At 37.0% G+C, this 20,598-nt stretch overlaps 1 protein-coding gene across 4 annotated transcripts in view; it reads right to left on the bottom strand.

The window, feature by feature from the left end:
• Window positions 1–20,598, bottom strand: part of cdon (cell adhesion associated, oncogene regulated) — a 41,191-nt gene that overhangs the window by 18,295 nt on the left and 2,298 nt on the right. For 3 of the 4 annotated variants that reach the window (XR_014535432.1, XM_083552623.1, XM_083552624.1), the window contains exons 2-7: window positions 5,877–6,020; window positions 5,272–5,550; window positions 2,557–2,703; window positions 2,235–2,378; window positions 1,811–2,101; window positions 1,390–1,659 (exon numbers count right to left, since the gene is read on the bottom strand). Coding sequence is in view for 3 of the 4 variants with exons in the window: in XM_083552623.1 (XP_083408749.1) it covers window positions 1,390–1,659; window positions 1,811–2,101; window positions 2,235–2,378; window positions 2,557–2,703; window positions 5,272–5,550; window positions 5,877–5,958 (1,213 nt within the window). In the remaining variant the exon portion in view is untranslated. Of the gene's footprint in view, window positions 1–1,389; window positions 1,660–1,810; window positions 2,102–2,234; window positions 2,379–2,556; window positions 2,704–5,271; window positions 5,551–5,876; window positions 6,021–10,926; window positions 11,111–20,598 lie in introns of those variants that run through there. The other variant, XM_083552625.1, reaches the window with a different exon arrangement.

Below are 20,598 nucleotides of genomic sequence, written 5' to 3'. Positions count from 1 at the left end.
GTCAAAATCTTGACAGACATACTTCTCAGCATGCACTGTGCTCAATGCATGAATATAATAAGTAGGCTGGCCTTTCTAAAGTTTTATGAGGAAGTCTCAGGTACTGCATGTTACCCATAGTGGCACAGTCATTAGTGTTGTCACCTCACAGCTTCAGAGTCCTTTATTCGATCCTCACCTCAGCTGTGCATGATGTAATTCCTGATTCTCTGGTTTCCTCTCACCTCCCAAACACGCAATTAGATGTAATAAATATGCAATTGTTGCTAGGTCTAAATAAGTGAATGAATAAGTGTACTAATACACTGGAATGTGTAGCCTCTCCACATGCCCAGTGTTCCCAAGATTTCTTGGTCCACCCCAACTTTGACCTTGGATGGATGAATGTCTAAATGTTCACTACTTAGAAATATCTCAGTGATGCAGGTTATTGTCTGTATATTTTGAAACAAGTGAAATGTATGTTATGTTATTTAACTTTTGACACAGGCTGTAAAACAATTTTTTTGGAATTGTTCCAGTTTTAGTGGGGAAAAAAAGGCAGGGCAGTTTTTTAAATAGCAGAGCATATATGCTGTGAGAAGACTTATTACTTGAAGGCACATTTTTTGGGGGCTGCAGTGATAGATTTAGCAGACAACTTACCCTGAAACATTTTTCCATAATACACTCCTCCAGTATCTGAGATGAACAACTTTACATAAACAGTCGTGATTTTAAGCCGACCTGCATTTTATCAAAACCATATTCTCTCTGTCACACAAGCTAGGGAAAAACAGCATTTGGAACTGACCTCAGATGTATTTTTTTCTAACATAAAGCTTGCAAATCTCTGCCTTTATCAATCACGCTCAGAAATGCTGATAAACAGTGCTGGAGCAGAATGGGGGAGGTTAGAAATTGTGTGTGTATGTGTGTGTTTGTGTGCACATAGGTGTGTGTTAATAAGTGGAAGGCCAGTTGTATGTAAGGTTGACAGCTGGGTGGTCTGCTTCTCATCATAACCTTGTGCAGTTACTCCTTACATTCCGCTGTTCAAGAGCTTATCCACGACAGTACATACAAAGCTCACTCTCATGGCTCTGGTGCTGCCCGCCAAAGACCTCTCTGCTCCTGCAACCCTCCCCCAGCACTGCTGTAGCCAAAAAGGCCTGTCTGCATCCCATAATCCTCCTTCCAGATCCTCAACAGGGCCTGGCGTACTCCCACACCCCTCAAACACTAGTCTCATATATCCTTCCCTATGTCCCTCCTGACATCACTACTTAAATATAAATTAGAAATTGTTGTGTAATAACTTTAGAACAACTCTTCTATAAAATAAGACTTGATAGAATGGACTTTATAAGAAACTTTTCTTTATACTGATGAAAAATAAGACATTCTTACCAAGCTGAATGCTAAGTCTGGCAGCTGACTGTGCCGAACCAATCCTATTGTCTAGCACACACTGGTACATGCCCTGGTCCTGAGTAGTGACTGAAAATATATGCAGGGTGGAGTGGGATATCTGGAGTCGTATTGAAGATAAAACTGGGGAAGAGTTGAAGAGCCAGGTGATGTTAGGAACAGGATTTCCTGAGGTGGCACAACTGAACTTCACTAATGAACCAGATTTCACAACCGTGTCACTCAGACCTCTTAGTATATTAGGAGGACCTATGGGAGAAAAAGAGAAAAACATTATCTATGACATCTCATTACATGGCAAACAGCCTAAATGTATTTATTTTATTAACCTGTATTTTTGTTTACGTGATTGGGGCAAATATGAAATATGACTTGTAATATTCCACATGACTGAACTTACCAAGCACATCCACAGTATAGTTTGCACTGGCCAAAGCACCTTCCTCTGCTTGAACAAAACAAGTGTAATTTCCGCCATCACTTATCTGAACATCACTCAGCACCAGATTACTATGCAGAAGTCTCATTCTAAAAGTAAGAAGCAGCTCTTGGCCATTCTTCAACCATTTAACAACAGGAGAGGGATTTCCTGATACTACACATTCCAGAACCAAGGACATAGACTGTTCCACTGTCAGGTTGACAGAGTTGACTGGATATACTATCCCCACAGGGGAAGGACCATCAGAATCTGCAAAAGGGAGAGCGGGGTTAGCTAAATACAATCCATACACAGCAAAAAACAAAAAACGGATTCGTGTTTTCTACAAAGTGCCTTTGCAGTAATATGTTTTTTGTTTTTTTGTTTTTTTAATACAGCTTACTTTTCACAAAGAGCTTAGTGCCATAGGGCTCGACCTTGACCTCTCTGGTAACAGGATTATAAGCTCCACATTTATACATGCCCTTGTGCTCTGGAGAAACAGAGACTATCTGAAGGTTCCCAGAAGGAAGGATTAAATATTCATCTGAAAGATAATATGAAAAACATAAAAAAAAAAAAAAAAAAAAAAATATATATATATATATATATATATATATATATATATATATATATATATATATATATATATATATATATATATATATATATATATGAATTTTTTTTTATATAGACATCCGAGCTATTTTCTTTTTTTGGTATACCTGTAGACTCCTCCAGCCATTTTCCACGTATTCTGTAACGTGGCAAAGCTGGAGGATTGCTTCGAGGTAGCTGGCACTCTATAACAGCAGTGTTCCCTTCTTTTTCTACTAAAGACCGCCGATTAGTCTGGCCGAACTCCGTAATATCTAAATGTACAGTGAAACACAGGTCAATGCAAAATTATAAAATAAAACATGATCATCATATTAACCTTTGGGCCTTTGAGTACAATAATTACATTGGAGTGTGGCCAACTGGTAACATGTCTACTCTACTGAATAATAATACATTGTTATCTGCATGACCAATCAGGCAAGTGCTGCTTCTGATAATGTTCACTTCCCGACATCAGCCCATGCCACTACAGAGGAAACCTCCAGACTAATAAAGGATACTGCTAAAGAGGCACATGAACTAAAAAAAACTTCCTTCCTTTTGTGGCACTTGATTTGAAGTGTTTTTGGCCAAAGTGCTAGCAGCTCAAACACAAGCAACTGGTTTGGTAGCATTTTCTTATTTTTCTTTTTATACATCCATGATCTGGTGCTGGTCTATGATATGATATAAAAATTATTTCATTGGTTGGTGGTGTGATATACAGTGGATATAAAATGGGTTGAAAAATGATTATTCACTTTTTATTATGTTAAATAATGATTTTCTTCAGATGGGACTGGGGGTCTAATAAAGATGGGGGAATCATGGATATCTACTAATACCAATCTATTTTGGCACAAAACCAAACAATGCAAACCTCTGTTAGATAGCTAAAAATGAAAAAGAAATTTCACCTTCCAGCATGATAATAATGGCACAAATCAACAAAGGAATGCCTTTAGAAGATGATCAATGTTTTGGAATGACCCAATCAGAGTCAAGATCTAAATCCTATTGAAAAGCTGTGGAGTGACATTAAGACAGCTGTGGACAGAAGAATCCCTTGGAATATGATAGACCTGGAGCAAAGATGATTAGAAAAAAAAGGCTAATAGCAAGTCACACTGATGGACAGTGCATGCCCGAAGCATACTACAAAATAAATCAAACACCCTTTTTGAGGTAACACAATGGAATGCTCTACAAAGGCCAAGTCACAGCAAAAAACAGCAAGGCATAAGCCAAGCATCTGATGATGTCTATAGGCTGACTTTAATCATCGACATCAAAGGATTTAAAAATGTAACTTAGTTATTTATTGAAATGAAGCTGAAAGTCTGCAGTATGAGGTCACTTTTTTAAAATTAAATTTCAAACCTATATAACAAGTCAAAACAATGACCTATACCTTATTGCCACTCACAGTGTAAGTAAATAATGCTAAGAATATTACAGTGCATGTCAAGACATGTAATGTATTAGACAATAACCAATATATTGATTCTTATAGACAGAATGTTGAATGCATGAAGAAATGGCCAGTTTATTGTGAGTTTTGTCATTTCTTCATTTCTTCATGCATTCAACATTCTGTCTATAAGAATTGGTACTTCTGAGTACTTTTCTGCATTATATTTATTTTTCAGAAAACTGTAAGTATAGTACAAGTATAAGAAACAAACTTCTTGGGCTTCAATTCAAGTGCATTGGCTCTACAGGAAAAAGAGGTGAACTAGCTTGTGAAGAACTTGTTCATGATGTATGCCATATGTTGGAGTATTTTTTAAATAGAAGCTTAGGTATTTTTACCCTTATTTTTTGACAAAGCAAACTTTACTTAATAAGAATTGCTCTGATTTGTTTTATGTATTGTATAGTCCAGATCAAATTTCTTATGCAGATTAATGGGTGTCTATAGGGAAAGCTACTTAAGTTTAAGGGGTTAAATTGTATTCAGTGTCTCAGCTGATGTCCTGGAATGTTGCACAGTGTAGTACAGCATAGTCTTTCAGCTGAGGCATTTGTTTATTTCTAACACGTATGCACAGGCATCTGCCTTTTTTATTCGTCATAATTAAATCCCTACTTCTTTATAGTCGTTATTTAATATTCTTCAGTTGATGCCGGTGGAATTTTAAATATTCTCTGTGAAAGTCTTGGTCCCTGAACTAGTGAACGAGCATGAAGACATGTTTCTGTCAAGACACTACAAATCATTTCTATAAGTCCCTGGGAAAAGGATGTCAGCTGAAAGCTGTAAAACTAAATAAAGTAATTAAGAGTTCAAAGTAAAATTCATATATAAAATTCATAACTAATAACAACTAATGAAATGTTTATATGCCAGTGTTAAAATTGAAAAAAAATATATAATTTCACAGTACAAAATGTATTTTTTTCAGTACATGTTTATGTACTTATTGTGAACAGCAAAAGGAGATACTTGTTGAATTCCCGTACCCCTTATAAACATCACATTTAAAAACAACAGCTTTATCTGTTCGGCAAGCACGGACAAGGGAAACTAAGATGCATCAGGAAAAAAAAAAGTTTTGCTCTTTAATCAGACAGCATTCACTATTAAACTTTGTATAAGACTATAAAAGAGGCTTGAAGGAAACACGTTATGAGACACAACAATTTATCTGTCAATCTTAAAGCTGCAGATATCACACACTTTTCCAACACACACTTAAATATCTAACCTGATCATCACAACAATATAACAACGATTCCGGAGTCATTTGAAATCGAAACCATATTTTGACTTATATATTTTGCCAGTTCTGTTTACACCTCTGTAAGTGTGTCAGAGTGGGAGTAAACTGTGTACATACCTGCGATGGTTACCCGTGCCCATTGGCTGATGATGGAACCTGTGTCTGAGTGTGCCACGCACTGGTAAGTGCCAGTGTTTTGGGGCTGGAGAGAAGAGAGGGTGATTCTGTCAGGCTGCACCTCTACCCCAGGTAACAAGCCCGGCTCCAGGGCATGACCTTGGAACAACCAGGTGACTGTGGCTGAGGCAGCATGCACCGAACAGTGCAGGTGAACAGTGCTACCCTGCTTCTGAACCACAGAGGCAGGTTGTGTGTGGAACAAAAGTGATAATGCAACTGAATAGTAGAAAGGGGGTTGGGGGACAAAAAAATAGAGAGAACAAACATAACATATATCAGCAATTTCACCATTGCTCAGAAAGAAGCAAAGTTTGATGCTTTGGTGTATACATGGACTAAGATAGGTGGAGAAAATATGAACCACAATTCCAGATGGGGATATCCAGGATAACAATAAATATAGAGCCTCTGCTATCTAAAGCTGACTGTGTACTGACTGTAAAGCTAAGTGTGAGTGTGTGTGTGTGTGTGTGTGTGTGTGTGTGTGTGTGTGTGTGTGTGTGTGTGTGTGTGTGTGTGTGTGTGTTTGCGTCTATACTCACAAGGGCAGTTAAGAAGAAGGGTTTGGCAAATGCACAGCACAACAGACAGAACCTTCAGGCCTCTTAGGCCTCTGTCTTCCATGATGCTGCTTCACCTCAGGATGCTAACCAGGGGTCTCACTCACACACCCTCCACATGCACACCTGCCCCGAAAAAAAAAACGTTTATTAGACCATGTTCAACCCATCTTCATTTTTTTTTATTTATAATGTAATAAATGACCTCATTGCAGCTGTGGCATACCAACTACAAACACTCTCCTCGAATGTGTCACATTAAAACACTGTGCTGTATAGAACAAACAATATTTGTTTTTCTACATACGCATTCGCTTGAATTTCTTTATACCGATGTCTGTGTGTGCTAGCCCTTGCTTACACCATCCTGCCCCAAAGTGACCCAATATTACTGTGTTTGTGTGTATGTACATACATAAAATAATTTAAAAAGACACGAAACAACAAATTGACTTGTTTTCTATACTGAATTCTGAAACTCAAGAGACCAGTAGTACTTTAGATTTTGCTATTAATCCCCGACAACACTCACAATACGCATCGTGACACATCCTTCTATGCATTCCTTCATCTTGGCTAGCCTTCCCCCATGAGAAATCTGCTACTCCTGTCTCCCACTGAGAGACTCTCCACATTCACACTCTGGAATTTCCACTTAGTCTCTTCCCTGCCCCTTTGTCTCACACAACTTCACTTGCTGTCTCCCTCTCCTAACACCCTCTCTGTGTTCCTCTCAGGGACTCTCTGCCTGGGATACATGCCATCATCCACTCTTACTATCACTCTCCTCTCGCAGTGTGTTGCTTCCTTACAGGCTCAATGTAGCCTGAAGTGCAGACATGGGGTGCTGGCTCACGCTCTCACACGCTCACACAGACACGCATTAACACACTGATGCAGAGAACCCAAACAGACAGACAAGAAAAGAAGTGGAAGGAACGTAATGAGAGGCATTCCTCTTTCCTTTTGAACCAGCAGCCACCCCACCCCCATTCCAGGCTCCACCTTCTGTGTCAGGCCCAAGCTAATCTGACGGCTCTTTGATCACCATCTCCTGGTTTGTAAGCGTGGTTTGGCTAGGGGGCTGAGGACAATAGCCTTCCAGCTGAGACATTCACAATGTGGATGCCATGGAGCTTGATACACAGGGCAGGTTGCTCAGCTCTGACAAATTAAAAAAGTGACACATATAGTTTCATCTAAAAGTATTGGAAGGGCAAAGCAAATACCTTTTTTTTTTTGCTATACACTGAAGAACTTTGGGTTTTGCTGTCAAACAATGAACATGAAATGACAATAATTTCGGCTTCCATTTCCTTATATTTACATCTAGATGGGTTAAACAACTTAGAACATGACCCCTTTTTAGAACTTAGAACATGACACCAATTTTTCTAAGTGGACATTAGAACATGTGGCAGGTGTTTCTTGGTGCCTACATGCACCCTGTTAGATTAATTGTTAAAATAATTAATAGCTCCAAATGTCTACTCCTGTTTTAAGTCCTGGGTTTCAACTGTGAAGACTGCACTTTTTGCAGAAAATAAATAAATAAATATTATATATATATATATTAAGCAAGTTATTTTGAAACTGAGGGCAAATTTAGGAGTGCATTTCACCTGCTGAAGTAGAAACTAAAGAGAAACCACCCTCAAAAAAACAACTGAAAGAAGTGAGTTGATCTAGAATTTTTATCTGTCGTCTGATATTCATCTTCTGGTCTCAAATACAAACGTCTTCAGTGTATTCTAAAGTCCTCCTACAGTCCCTTTCTATAGTGCTTTTCTAAAGGGACTGTAGGAGGAATCATCATCAGAGCTATACAAGCATAAAAAGAGATGAATAAGCACACATGCCGACTTGCATACAATTCAGACAATCAGAAGTACACACGCACACACACACACACACACACACACACACACACACACACACACACACACACACACACACACACACATTCTTATAACAGCAAAACCTCTACACGTTGTTCCTCTTTGTCTTCTACATAAATTATTTCATTAAATTTGTTTGGAGCAATAATAATTTCAGTGAACCCTGTGGAAGTTAGTCTACTACAGTGCAAGTCCAAATGCACTCTTTAAGTCAAATGCACACACAGACAAACACATCAACCACAGAATAACACACACAGGAAATAATAAATGTTTTAGCCTCTTGCTCACACCCACTGTCAAGTAGAGGGTCAAAAGGTCATCAGAGCATGAAGTGTCAGTGGGTGTCTGCTAGGACTGGTCCAGCCCTATGAGGTCACGCTCCGGAAAAAAGGGGTGTGGAAGAAAGTGTGGGTAAGAAACGATACCATGTTCTCACCACTAAGATCTGCTAAAGCAAACTGGTTTGGAATAATACTTTGGAATACAGGTGACACTCGCATCAAAAATATAAATTAGAATAAATGAGCAACCTGTGTTAGTTCTCACACAAAATGTTTTAAAACAATGTGTGTGTAAAACCTGTAAGAAGCACATGTAGCTGTGCTGTATCTCCTCCATCCTATGAATCTAAGGGCAGTATTTATGCTCTGCTGCATGTCCTGACAAGCTTTAAGGATTGCCCCTATGCCATCAGTGGAATCTGCTCCTTACCTCCAGAATAATCATATATAATTTAAATCATAACAAAAACCTGTTATTTAAAACCCTAGCCAATACCATGCATTCTGACATCTCACATGGATGTGACTGCTATGCAAACAAATGTGGCACTTTACAGTGGACTAATGCCACCTGTGTGTACACTGTATACAGTAAGGAGTGGGTACAGAAAGTAGTGGCTCTTGCAATCTCTCCTGGCAATCTGGCGAGACGAGGAAACACAGAGGCATCATTCCTGCCTCTTATCTCCCTGCCTTTCTACTGACATCCGCCTGTAGGCTGTGGGCTCAGGGTAGGCTGATGCAGCACAGGATATCTGGTGTCATTCTTCATAGGCAAAGAGGAAAAGAGAGAGGGAAAGCAAGGGGAGCTGGATGCTGGTAGGAGATGCTTTCTGGAGCCTTAACACATGGATGTCAGGGGAAAAGATAAGGAAAGAGAGAGAGAGAAAAAAAACTGAGAAAGAGAGATTATAGGGGCCTGTCACATGCCCATTCTTGTGTTTCTGTTTTGATGATAATCTTACATCCATCAAAAAATAAAAAAGCCTATTAGTAACAAAAGTGCAAAGTGTAGCTATACCTGGACATGGATAGACCATTATGCTACCATTAAACTATTGCCTGTATTGCCAACCCTGCTCTTTAAGACACCAAAAGACCAACATCTGACTGTTGAAAGCATTCCACAACCAGTAAATGTATAATCCAACCTAAATTAAAGGCCTAAATTGTACTGCTTATTACTTAAGAGGTGGTAGATGGCTGAAACATGGTCAATATTCAGGCCCCTTACTATAAGGTTTTTGAATAGCAAAAATACCATCACACTTTCTTTTTTACAGTAAGTAAAGAAGGTTTAGACTGGCTGGCAATAAAATGACCCTTTTCTATGTAAATAATGAAACATTGGTAAATGACATTTAAATAAAACAAAAAATATTCTCACCAAATAGATGATAAAACAGTAGTTAAGATTCTGTAGGTCTAATAAGTAGGTTATAAATTCAATCCCAGCACATCAAAGCTGCTTTTTCTTTCTTTCATTAACTTTCAAAAGCTCAGTTGTATAAACTAGATCATTCTAATTTGCCCTTAATAAGTATGTATCGGTACTTTTATTAATAATTATACAAGTATACATTTTATTATTAATTTATAAATCTATTATTATATTATTTATTAATCTATTTGGAAGCTAGTATAGTTTCTTTGCAACTGCATTTACACAAGCATATACAAATTAAATTTATGTTTATGTAGTTTCTTACAGGCTACTTTGTTCACAGCCACAGATTAATCAGAAGTGCAGATATTAATGAGTTATGCCATTTTTCTTTTATTGTTTTCCATGTATATTAACTATGCATTATTCAGTCATAATTAGCCATTATTTAGAAATAAAATTAAAAAGAATACACTATAATAAAATGCTCATCATTTATAAATGCACTTGTGTGCTGGGACAGCTCGGATGGCCTTCTATGAACAATGCGCAATCTGTTGTTTAAGGTGAAAGGTGATGCTTTCCCAGTTGGCTAGAGAACAAACACACAGCATATGTGTGGTCTTAGATTTAATACCTAAGCTGTGATATAATACCTTTATTTAATGTTAGATAACAGTAACTTTTTAGAATCTTATGATCAAACTTATTTATCCCCTATAAAAAAGAAAATATTAGAATAAATCAAAGATGGCCACAGCCAGGTATTGATAAGCTGTGCATTATTGACATTATGAAACTATAGAAATTCATAATGACAAAAAAAATTCACTGCTACATTTAGCTGTGACTTTATAGCAAAGTTATAAAGTCTTTATAAAGTTATAAAGTCTTCAAAGTTATATAATTTTTGTGTATTATTATTTATTACTTTTTAAAAGCATGGGTCTTGGAACAAAGATTTAAGGCCTAAATTCCTAATGATCTAACAATAACTGGATCTAGCAACATCTGTTTCAGTTATTGCACATAACAAAACATAGTTTTTGCCTTTGTGATGAAGTTTTAGGCACAATACAAGATAAAAACAAATATATATGTATTTTATTTTTATTACTGCCAGCCTGTATTATACAATACTACAAACCAATTCCTTAAAACAGATTATGCAAATCTACCACATTATATCTCTAGTAAAAAAGCACAAAAACTGCATTTGACTTTCTCAGTAAGCCAAGAAACCTCTAAATTATACTGGGAAAAAAACAGTAATAAAAGCTCACTTTGAAGTACTCTAACTCCATGCTACTGATTTGCTTCCTCTAGCACATCACTGCTGGAGAGCAAATGATGGAAACTTCCTCTATCTTCTTATATCCCGAATGGTGCTAGAATAACACACTCCAAGACCTCAAAAATCTCTGTTGCAACAAGATGAGCATTATTGCCTGAGTGAAAGCGCCTACCAGGGTGACACCAGGAAAGATAAACATTGGAAAAGGCCCCTGTGGGTGAGTGGCATCTGGAGACACCTGCATCCTTCAAAGAAGAAGAGCAACACAACAGATCCATACTGGATAAACATGGACAAAAGAAAACAACAGACAGCATGAGACTCTAAAGGGAACATTAAATAGAGATTAAAAGAGTGAGAAAGAGAAACAGAAAGAAATAGTAATGTAATATTCATAGGGAAAAGTATTATATAAATAAATTCGCAGATGTCCAAAAGCTTTGCGATTTAAACAGATGTGTGCAAAAGAGACATCAGCTGCAAAGAAAGAAAGAAAGAAAGAAAGAAAGAAAGAAAGAAAGAAAGAAAGAAAGAAAGAAAGAAAGAAAGAAAAAAGGAACGAACAAGCTATGAGTTTTGACAGTCTGATCTGACATGCTGAAGATGTCTCTCATACTATACACTGAACCTGTCTGCACTCGTCCTCCCAGCTGCTGACAGAGGAGCTGCTACACACATTCCTAAGAGAAAGCAAAGGAGGGCAACAAGGCTGAGAAAGAAAATGGAAAACCAAAAGGTCACTAGACTAGAGCTGATATCACAAGAACACTACAAAAAAAGCGTAACATAAAACCAGTCGGGAGAGAAATGGCTCATGGGGAAGGAAGGCGCAGTAGAAAAGAGAGGATTAATCAGGATGTAAACACTTGCCAAGCCTCATCTCATTTCCCCTGTTAATAACAAACTAATGCGGTGTGAACTGGTAGTTCAGTCTACTGATGGTACATTTATATAATAGTAGAACTTAGTGACTTAATAAGCAATCAAGAGTAAAAGAGAAAGAGAGAGAGAAGAGAGAGAGAGAGAGAGAGAGAGAGAGAGAGAGAGAGAGAGAGAGAGAGAGAGAGAGAGAGAGAGAGAGAGAGAGAGAGAGACTAAAGTAGACAGAGTGGGGGACAGACAGTAGGCTTGTTGAGGCACCACCAGAAGCCTCAACAAGCCTATAATTGGCTACTATTGGTTGAAGTTTGAGGAATGAAGGCTGCCTTAGGCCAAGCACGGGATGCTAATGAATGGAAATGCTTGGCCTCTGCTGGGCAACCCCTCTCTGATTAAAGTGTGCAGGCAGATTTTTTTAAATGAAGGAAAAAGTTTGACATGGCTTGAAGAAAGGCATAGGTGTAAGTCTGGCCACAATTAGGAATGAAAAAAATCCCATCTTTGGGAACAAAAAAGGAAACCAATGCAAAGTGTTTTGACCAAATAACTGAAATGACGGCTGTTTATTAGCTGAAACAGAATGATTATTGGATAGTCCATAGTTAGTTAGTTCATCAACATTATGCGTGTTTGGCTAAAGGTCATCTCTCGGTAATTCCTACCTATGACTTTGTAAAAAAAAAAAAAGAGAGAAGAAAACAACCCCTCAACTTGGAATTCTAATGTGGGACATCAAATCAACATGGCTGCTCACAATATAAATGTACATCACTTATCATAGTATTGTTGCAAATAACCTGCTTTGGCTCCCTGCTCTTCAGCAATCATTTTTATGAACAATCAGATCAAGTATACCACTTTACTAGTTTATTAGTACTACATGTAGTGTAGAATTGTTTAGCAGAATTGCGTCTAGTGTCGTGAGTTTTATACTGCATCACCTGTTCTAAATGTTAAAAGCATGAAGCAGTTACTTTGACTACCTTGACATATCTAACAATTGGCAATATAATTGGGGGCTTACTGAGCTACTAAAATTACCACATAGGTCATTTTGAGTCTTTCATACTTTGTAGGTACTGACTCTATATAAGCTTGTACTTACGGTTTTTGCCTCGGATGTACTGAGCTGTCACAATGAACTTTAAAATATAAATTAACAGTCTTTGATACTTTAGGTAAGCTTAGTTAAGGTCAAGTTTATTTACCAACGACACTAAGGGTTTATAGTCAGTCTGAAGTCAAACACATCCTTGCCCTAGATATAGCGAATTAACTATCATGCCCAAACTTCTATCAAATGATAATTTTTTGCTAAATTATCTTCAACCAATGCTACACTAAGACCATAATGGTTTCCGGTCTGTGGTTTGCATCATAATATGCACATGCTGGTGCTGTCATGAAATTGTTCTTGTACAGTGTAAAACCAAGTACCTGACAAACCTCCTCAAACTTGAGATCATTTCTCCTCATTGTAATAGGCTTATTAAAACCTTTATTGAAATTGTGGCCAAAATATTTTGCTCTGTTTAATTTCAATCCCAACCCCTTGTTCAGGTGTTCTTTACCGCAAAATCCTGCCATTGGTGTGAAAAACATGGCTAGTTTCTGACTGATGGATCTAGTGAAATGTTTCAAAATCTGCATGAAACATCTAGGGTGGAGAATTCACTGGCTCCAGAAAGTCTTATATATATATATATGCTCCAGTGTGGGCAGGATGCATCTTTCATACTTCACAGCTCTGTCCAAACTTTTTAAATCAAAACACACCCTTATTTTATTCCTCTTCTGATGATGTTGTAGGTAACATTGAACGTTTATTATGACCTGTCTCATCCCAATCATATTGTTTTACTTTGACAAGCTCAAGCTCTGTTACCCAAAGCACTAGTGGGAACACAAGTCTAATTCTCAAGCGAACTATAGCTGTAAGTACACACAATGGAACACTCAGTTGCTCAGATCAGTCACACTGAAATAACTTTCCATCATAATCCATAAGCAGAGCATGGAGTTGAACCAAAGAAAAAGTCTAAAAAACAGTCTAAAAAAAGGTATTTAAGGTCTTTTATCTTTCTGACAAAGCACAGCCTTATATCTGAGTTGCAGGTGATCCAAGTTCCAGTGTGCATAGCATGAAGATGGAAGACACGACTATTGCTGGGAAAAAAAGCCAAAAGTGGCCCCTAGATGCAGAGGTTAAGATTCAACAAAGCAGTGTTTACCAAGTACAAACACACTGCTTTCCCGTCCCAGAGCTTTCCAGCCCAGACCTTTCCTCCCCCACCTTTCTATCCTCTAGTACTAGTGCATGGATCTAAAATGCACTATAGTGTAATAGTAACTCCTGTTATATCTTGCTTAACCACAGACATAAAAACAGAAATTATGGTGTTTGAGGTAAATGCTGAAAAAGGAAGACGATGGTAAAGAGATAAGTGAAGTGAATCCGAAATTTTTTCACAACTCAAATTAATAGCAATGCTAAAAATCAACAGGGCCACAGTCTAGCCCTCTAGCCGAGTTCACATCGCTCAGAGAAGTGGGGATTCGTAGGGGTGGTAATTTTGACAGAGAACAGGAATGTGGAAGACAGCAAAAATCAGAGGCTGTGCAAGCCCAGATGGGCTATAAAGGACTAGTCTAAGGTTGGCAATGTCAAATGCATCTGATTCATAGTTCATAGGCTATGGAATAACAAATGTGTGCGAGTGTTTGCATGTTTGAGTTGCCAGGGGGGAGTCTGATTACTGACATTCCATGGGCTATGTGAGCAGTTAGCAGGAATAAAAAACTCATATTAAAGAAACCATGGTTTTTTTTTTTAAACTCTTAATGTCATCCTCTCTTAAAACATCATTTCAAAATTCATTTATCAGGCCAATCCTCTTCCATTACTGTATTTGACATGATTATGATAGGATGGCAGTTACAATGATTAAAAGTTGGACCCAGTCCAAGGCTTTAGATTCAACCTCCCTGTCCCAGTTCTCCTTCTCTCACTCCAGGCCCCAGCTCCTCCCAATCTTCCTGGACTCCATCACCTCTTTTGTCTCTATAGTAACCAAGTCGACCATACAGCTACACAACAGGCTCTGCTCAGTCTCCTGCCGATAGGTCCCTGGCCCCAGACCAAAAGCACTCTAAGGGTAGAGACATATATTAAAAACTGTGTCTTGAAACATGTGGAAAGCAACAACAAAATGACAGTGAGTCTCCAAACAGATAGTTCCAAGAAACACACTCACACAGGTAACTGTGAATTATCTGTTGAGCTTTCTTGTGCAGAGCGTATAACTACAGATTGTTATTACAGAAGCCCATGAGATTAAATTAGCAAAGAGAACCACAATGCTACAAAGAGAGAATTAAATGTACCCTCGCATTTACGTCTGATTATTTTTTATCTTCATCCAACAGTAGGAAAAAAGTCTGAAATAAAAACAAACATAGTTAAAGAGGTTAAGAAGAACAAATTGCTCTTCTTCAGCTCACAATAAAAAATCATGCCTGTGAGGGGCCTCACTCAAGCTGCTGAGGCTGTCAAAATGTTTATCTGTTTAAACTTCTGACTCCCTGGAAGTGTAAAGGTCTTATAAAGCAAATTGGTCAGTGTGATTTCAGTAAGCCTGAAATATCATATCATAATAACATATAAGCCTTTCCATACTCATGCTGAAATCATAAATCTATAGTTTATTGTATTTTCACTGGAGTAGTGCTTGATGTGTGGGCAAAATATGGACATTGGCATTATATTTAATAGCTTTCACTCCAACACCACTATATGACAACAGCAAAACCATGAACAATAATGAACAAAGCTTTCAAACACCTTAGTCAAACAGTTCTGCCATACTTAGTCAAGAGTGTCTTTGACCTCCTGATAAAATATTAATATTTAAGACATTTATTTATTTATTTATAGTATTTGGAAGATTCATATACAATATTAATTAGAAACATTAACACAGTTCAATATAGAGAGGATATTATCGAGCTAGCCTACAAGGTCCAAAAGCAGCTGCTGACTTAATTTATAGTGTTCTTCACTCGTTTCCAAATAGCAGAGTGACTAAGATTGAGCAATTAAACACTCATTATTGGCTACATAGGTGGAGGTATTTAAACTACGAAAATTGTGATATATGATTATTAGTTAAAATGGAAGAAAAAACTGTTGGTGGCACAGAAGTGGCATATTCTCAAAAAAAGTGGGTAGTGTTGTGTACAGGAAAAGGCCAAAGAAAATAATCTTGCAAATAGGAAGTTGCTACAGACAAAGACATCATTCTACATAGGTCTACCCATTTTTATATTCACTTGTGGAACTGAGAGCAAAAATAACAGTCTATAACTTCAAAAATGTTTCATCCAAACGACAATTCTCCATAGAAAAAAAATGCAACAATATTAGCACTGAGAAGAAAATAAAATGGTTGTTTTGGCAGCAATGTGCCCAGTCATCTCTAGTCATCCTTCCACTGTTTCCTGAGGGATAAATGAGGCCAAGCACAATTCAACTTAACCCTGAAGGGGAAAGCTGGAGTTACAAAACTCTCTACCTTGGTAAATTTAACCTACAAAGTTGAGAAACAAATATAGATAATTTTATATATAAAAACTTTTAGCAACAAACTACCCAGCTAAACCTATTGAACTTTATAATGTGACAGTGCTATAGATTTTCTAAACTGTGAAGCCTATGACCAGTATTAGAGCTACTGTGTCTGTAGCTCTCAAATTAGTGAAAAAGTGTGAGCATTCATGTTGACTTCAAATGCTCAACTCGGGGTTAAGAACTGTTTCCAAAATTCCAGAACAGTATTTCCATCTGAAATACCAGGTTACACAATGTTTGCCACACCTACAAAAATGACCATGGAAACTAATTTAGAGTATTTGAGTGTTGTGTAACTTTCCCAAAAAGGACCGATATGAACCTAAAATGGAAATGAATCAAAATCAAAGAACACAAAGTAATAGATTAATTACATAAAAAAATAGATAACAGGCATTTCTATGAACTCACAATTTTTTTATTATTGTTTTATTTAATTTGTCCTTAGTTTTAAATATTTATATGATATATATTTATGGTTTACTTTGACATTACAATTAACATATGTAATCTCCCATATTTTAATAAATAAATGAATAAATAAATCCACAAAAAATTATATGCAAACTAAAAATCATAAAACTCTAATATACAGATTTTTGGATCTACAGCAATATCATTAATTCTACATTTTGACTAGCATTAAAATGGACATTTCTGAATTATCACGTCTGCACACATCCTTTTGCCTTTTAAAACACATTATATTGCCATGGGCCTTCAAAAGTCGGAAACAACCCCAAATGTCTCTATGCGCTGACAGCATGGTTATGGAAGTCATTATGTACCTTAGGCCTCCTAATTATAGCAAACCGGATACACACAGCCGCAGTTTTAAATTGATCTGTTAATCCCTGTATCTGTCATTATAGCTTAAAGAGTGCTCTATACTATGTAATTCTAGTAATCACCTAAGAAATTTGTACTGTGGTATTCTTCAAAATGTGGGTTCAATTTAGAAAAGTGAGGACAATAGTATTAGTGACTCGAGATTGCTCAGTGTTACAGAAGTGTAAATAACTTTATTTTGCACATGGATGTGACTGACAGTTATTGTGCACCAGCAAAAGGAAAGGCAAATGGCTAACCCAACTGCAATCTTCCAGCATGCTGACTAAAGGATGAATGACAGGTGCTTTTGCTGAAGGAACTTTCTTTTAGTTAAAAGAGTGTACAAAACTAAATTATAACATATGATCATTTCCAGTGTTTTTTAAACATGGACTATATTGTGCATGTATTTTGGTAATCACAGATTAGGTAAGCAGAGGACTCAAAACTCCAAAACCTAGGTTCTCATTATTATTATTATTATTATTATTATTATTATTATTATTATTATTATTATAATTATTATTATTATCATCTTATTATTTTGCAATACACAGGTAAGGAAGCAAAATTATTGCTTGGCTAAATGCACACATGAACATGTATTGCGCTGCTCTGTAAATTTGACACTGTATGCTTCAGCTGATTCTTTGACTAAAAGGGGAAAACATTTTACAGCCTCAGATAAACAGCACAAACTGATTTAGCGGTTCAAACTCGCTTTTATCCCTCCAAGGCCAGATACAGGATTAACAAACTGCATAACATCCGTGTTGCAATGAAGTTTGAGCCGAAGAGCTCCAAAATAAACTTAGACAGCGCCGTCTCTCTCTTTCTCTGGCGGACACACCCGGTCTGCCTCCCATCATTACACCACAACATATTTATCATTCAATTTTACTATGCATTTTTTGTCCTGACTGCAGCCCAAACATAGTACCAAAACCATCCCCTAAATCCACTGCAATGCTGGTATCCCTGTCCTGCTCTTGTCTGCCATACCCTAGCACACAGAATGACAATGCTTTACATTGAATAATGTGCAAAACAAGGGTATTTTTAGGAGTAAAAAGTCCACTGTGAGCGCACTACACAAGCACACATTCAAATTGTCCACATTACATACCTCCCCGGCAGCCACATGTGTTTAGCATTAGCCAGAACACTCTAATCGGCCAAACATTATTCTAGCCCTTGTAATGGCACAGCAGTGTTTAGAATCAGGCTGTATGATAAGCTCTGGTATGCTAATGATTTGTTAATGCCTATACTTGGGGCCACTGATGGACGATGCCTTTGAAATCACAGGATGTAGCCCAGTTATCTGATTAATGGTTCCAGGTTTCAGTAACCTTACTTTACAAAAATCAAAACACACCAGGTTCTTTATGAGTTAGGTGCATCTGAAAAGATCAAAACAATACATGCATTCTGAACAACACATCATATACAATGTTTAAATAAATGTCTAACCACTATTTTGAACCCGCTGCTGCCTTCTTCCCAAGCACCCATCTACATGCATCTTTAAGCACTTGGTTAATCACAGCCTCATTCCTCTGAACATTTCAGTCCAAATACATCCCCTATGAAAGAAAAGTCACTAGGGAACATTAGTGCGATAGGGGTGCCATTAGTCTACAGTGGCAGAAACAAAATAAACAAAGACCATTGAAGAGATGTTCGAGTTCAATATAACAGTATCTATTTCACCTGTTTACATATCTGCAGAATGATCAAAGAGAAAGAAACACAGATAATATCATTTTTGTCAAGTTTCTAAAAGAGAAATAAGAAAAATAAATTAATATAATATAGTATTAGCATGCAGTAGTTTCCAACTATCGCCATCTAAACAGTAAGCTTTATATTTTGGTTCTGTCTATTTGCTAAATAGTTTTCAAAGAAAACATCAAAATATGGATAAAATCAGGTACTTTTTTTGTCTAATAAGTGGCTATAGACCTGTGACATTAAAAAAGTAGATAAACCCCCCCCCAATTCTAAAAGTCCATTCACTTAACTACCGATGTACATATGAATAATATCACATATTCATTTTGTCCTAATTCACGTTAACATCTATTTCTTTTGGCAACTCAATTGAAGCATTAGCACTTTGTTCACAGATTTTGAGTCAGATTTATTTCAGCTTCAATTCACTAAATTCATCAGGAACTTTAATCGGAATTCCAGCGGGTCAAAAGTTTACATAAAACATTTTGACAGTCCCTTGAAATCTAAGTAATGAAATTTAAGAGCATCTGAATGAACAATTGTCATTAATAGGCATTAATTGGGAGCGATTTATATTTATTTTTATAGTAGGTAGATCATTTTGACTTGGTCATTTTATAAGTAGCTTGCATGCTGAAAAGGTGTGTGCAACCCTGAACTAAAGGTTCCACATGCATTTGTAAAAAACCATTGTACAGAAAAACAAAAACAAAATCTTGGACCACACGGAAACTGGAATTATTTTTGTAATAATCATTGAATGCTTTATAACTGAAATTTCCCTCTGGAGCTAAGTCTTCGTTGCTGTCTGGGATGCACTGTGATGCAACTGCGTTCACACTATAAATGTTATTTGGCCATACGCATCCCAGATCACTTCAAAATGAACTTTGAGCATCTCTGAGATTCATACCTGTGCTTGTGCTTACCAATTGGATGCATGTTAATTCCAGATATTAATGAGGGCCACTGGACCAAAGGAAAAACTCAAGACCTCAGCCTAACGCTTTAAATGAAAACTTAGTCACCACAGGGTCTCCTGACAAGACGTTGATTCTAACCACACCCACAAGCAGAATGCTTTAAAGACAACAAATTGAAAGTCGCACAGCTCTAGCCTAAATCTTACAGAAAATTTGTGGGCTGAACTGAAAAAAAAAAAAAACATATCTGAGCAACGAGGTCCACAGACCTGGTGAGCTACATCAGCTTTGTTAGGAAGAATGAGCAAAGATTTCCGCACACGATTGTGAAAAGCTTGTTGAAGACTAAGCCAGGAAGTAAAAAAATCAATGGCAACAAATACAAACAAAATGTATGGACACTTGAAAATAACCTGTGTATTAGCAATGATTATATAATGGCTAAAATGCCCTAAATGATAATACAGGGATTGCATGATTATATGACAACCTACAATGTTGTGAAAAATGAATTTAAATGTCTTTAACCTTAATTTATGTACTTTTTATGCTAATTTTAGTTTGTCTAGGTATATTCTCAATATTGCTGTTTTTATTTAAAACCGAAGTTTATGATATTACCTCGTGACTATTTGCTTAAGAATATCAAAGCCATAATTGATGGGCTTTATGGACTCATCCAATACACACACAGTATATCGCTATCAGTTTAACTTTGAGGGAATCCATTAGCAATAGTGTATTGCCTGTTTTAGTGGTCAACACTTTTTATACTTTTTAAAGAGAAAGAAAGAAGACAGAACAGAGACAGAAGCTTCAAAGGAACACTAGCAGGTGGACTGATGTG

Source organism: Silurus aristotelis, assembly GCF_946808225.1.
Source record: "Silurus aristotelis genome assembly, chromosome: 10".
NCBI lineage: Eukaryota > Metazoa > Chordata > Actinopteri > Siluriformes > Siluridae > Silurus > Silurus aristotelis.
Note: the sequence above shows the minus strand (reverse complement) of the source record. Positions and strands in the feature narration are given on the sequence as shown.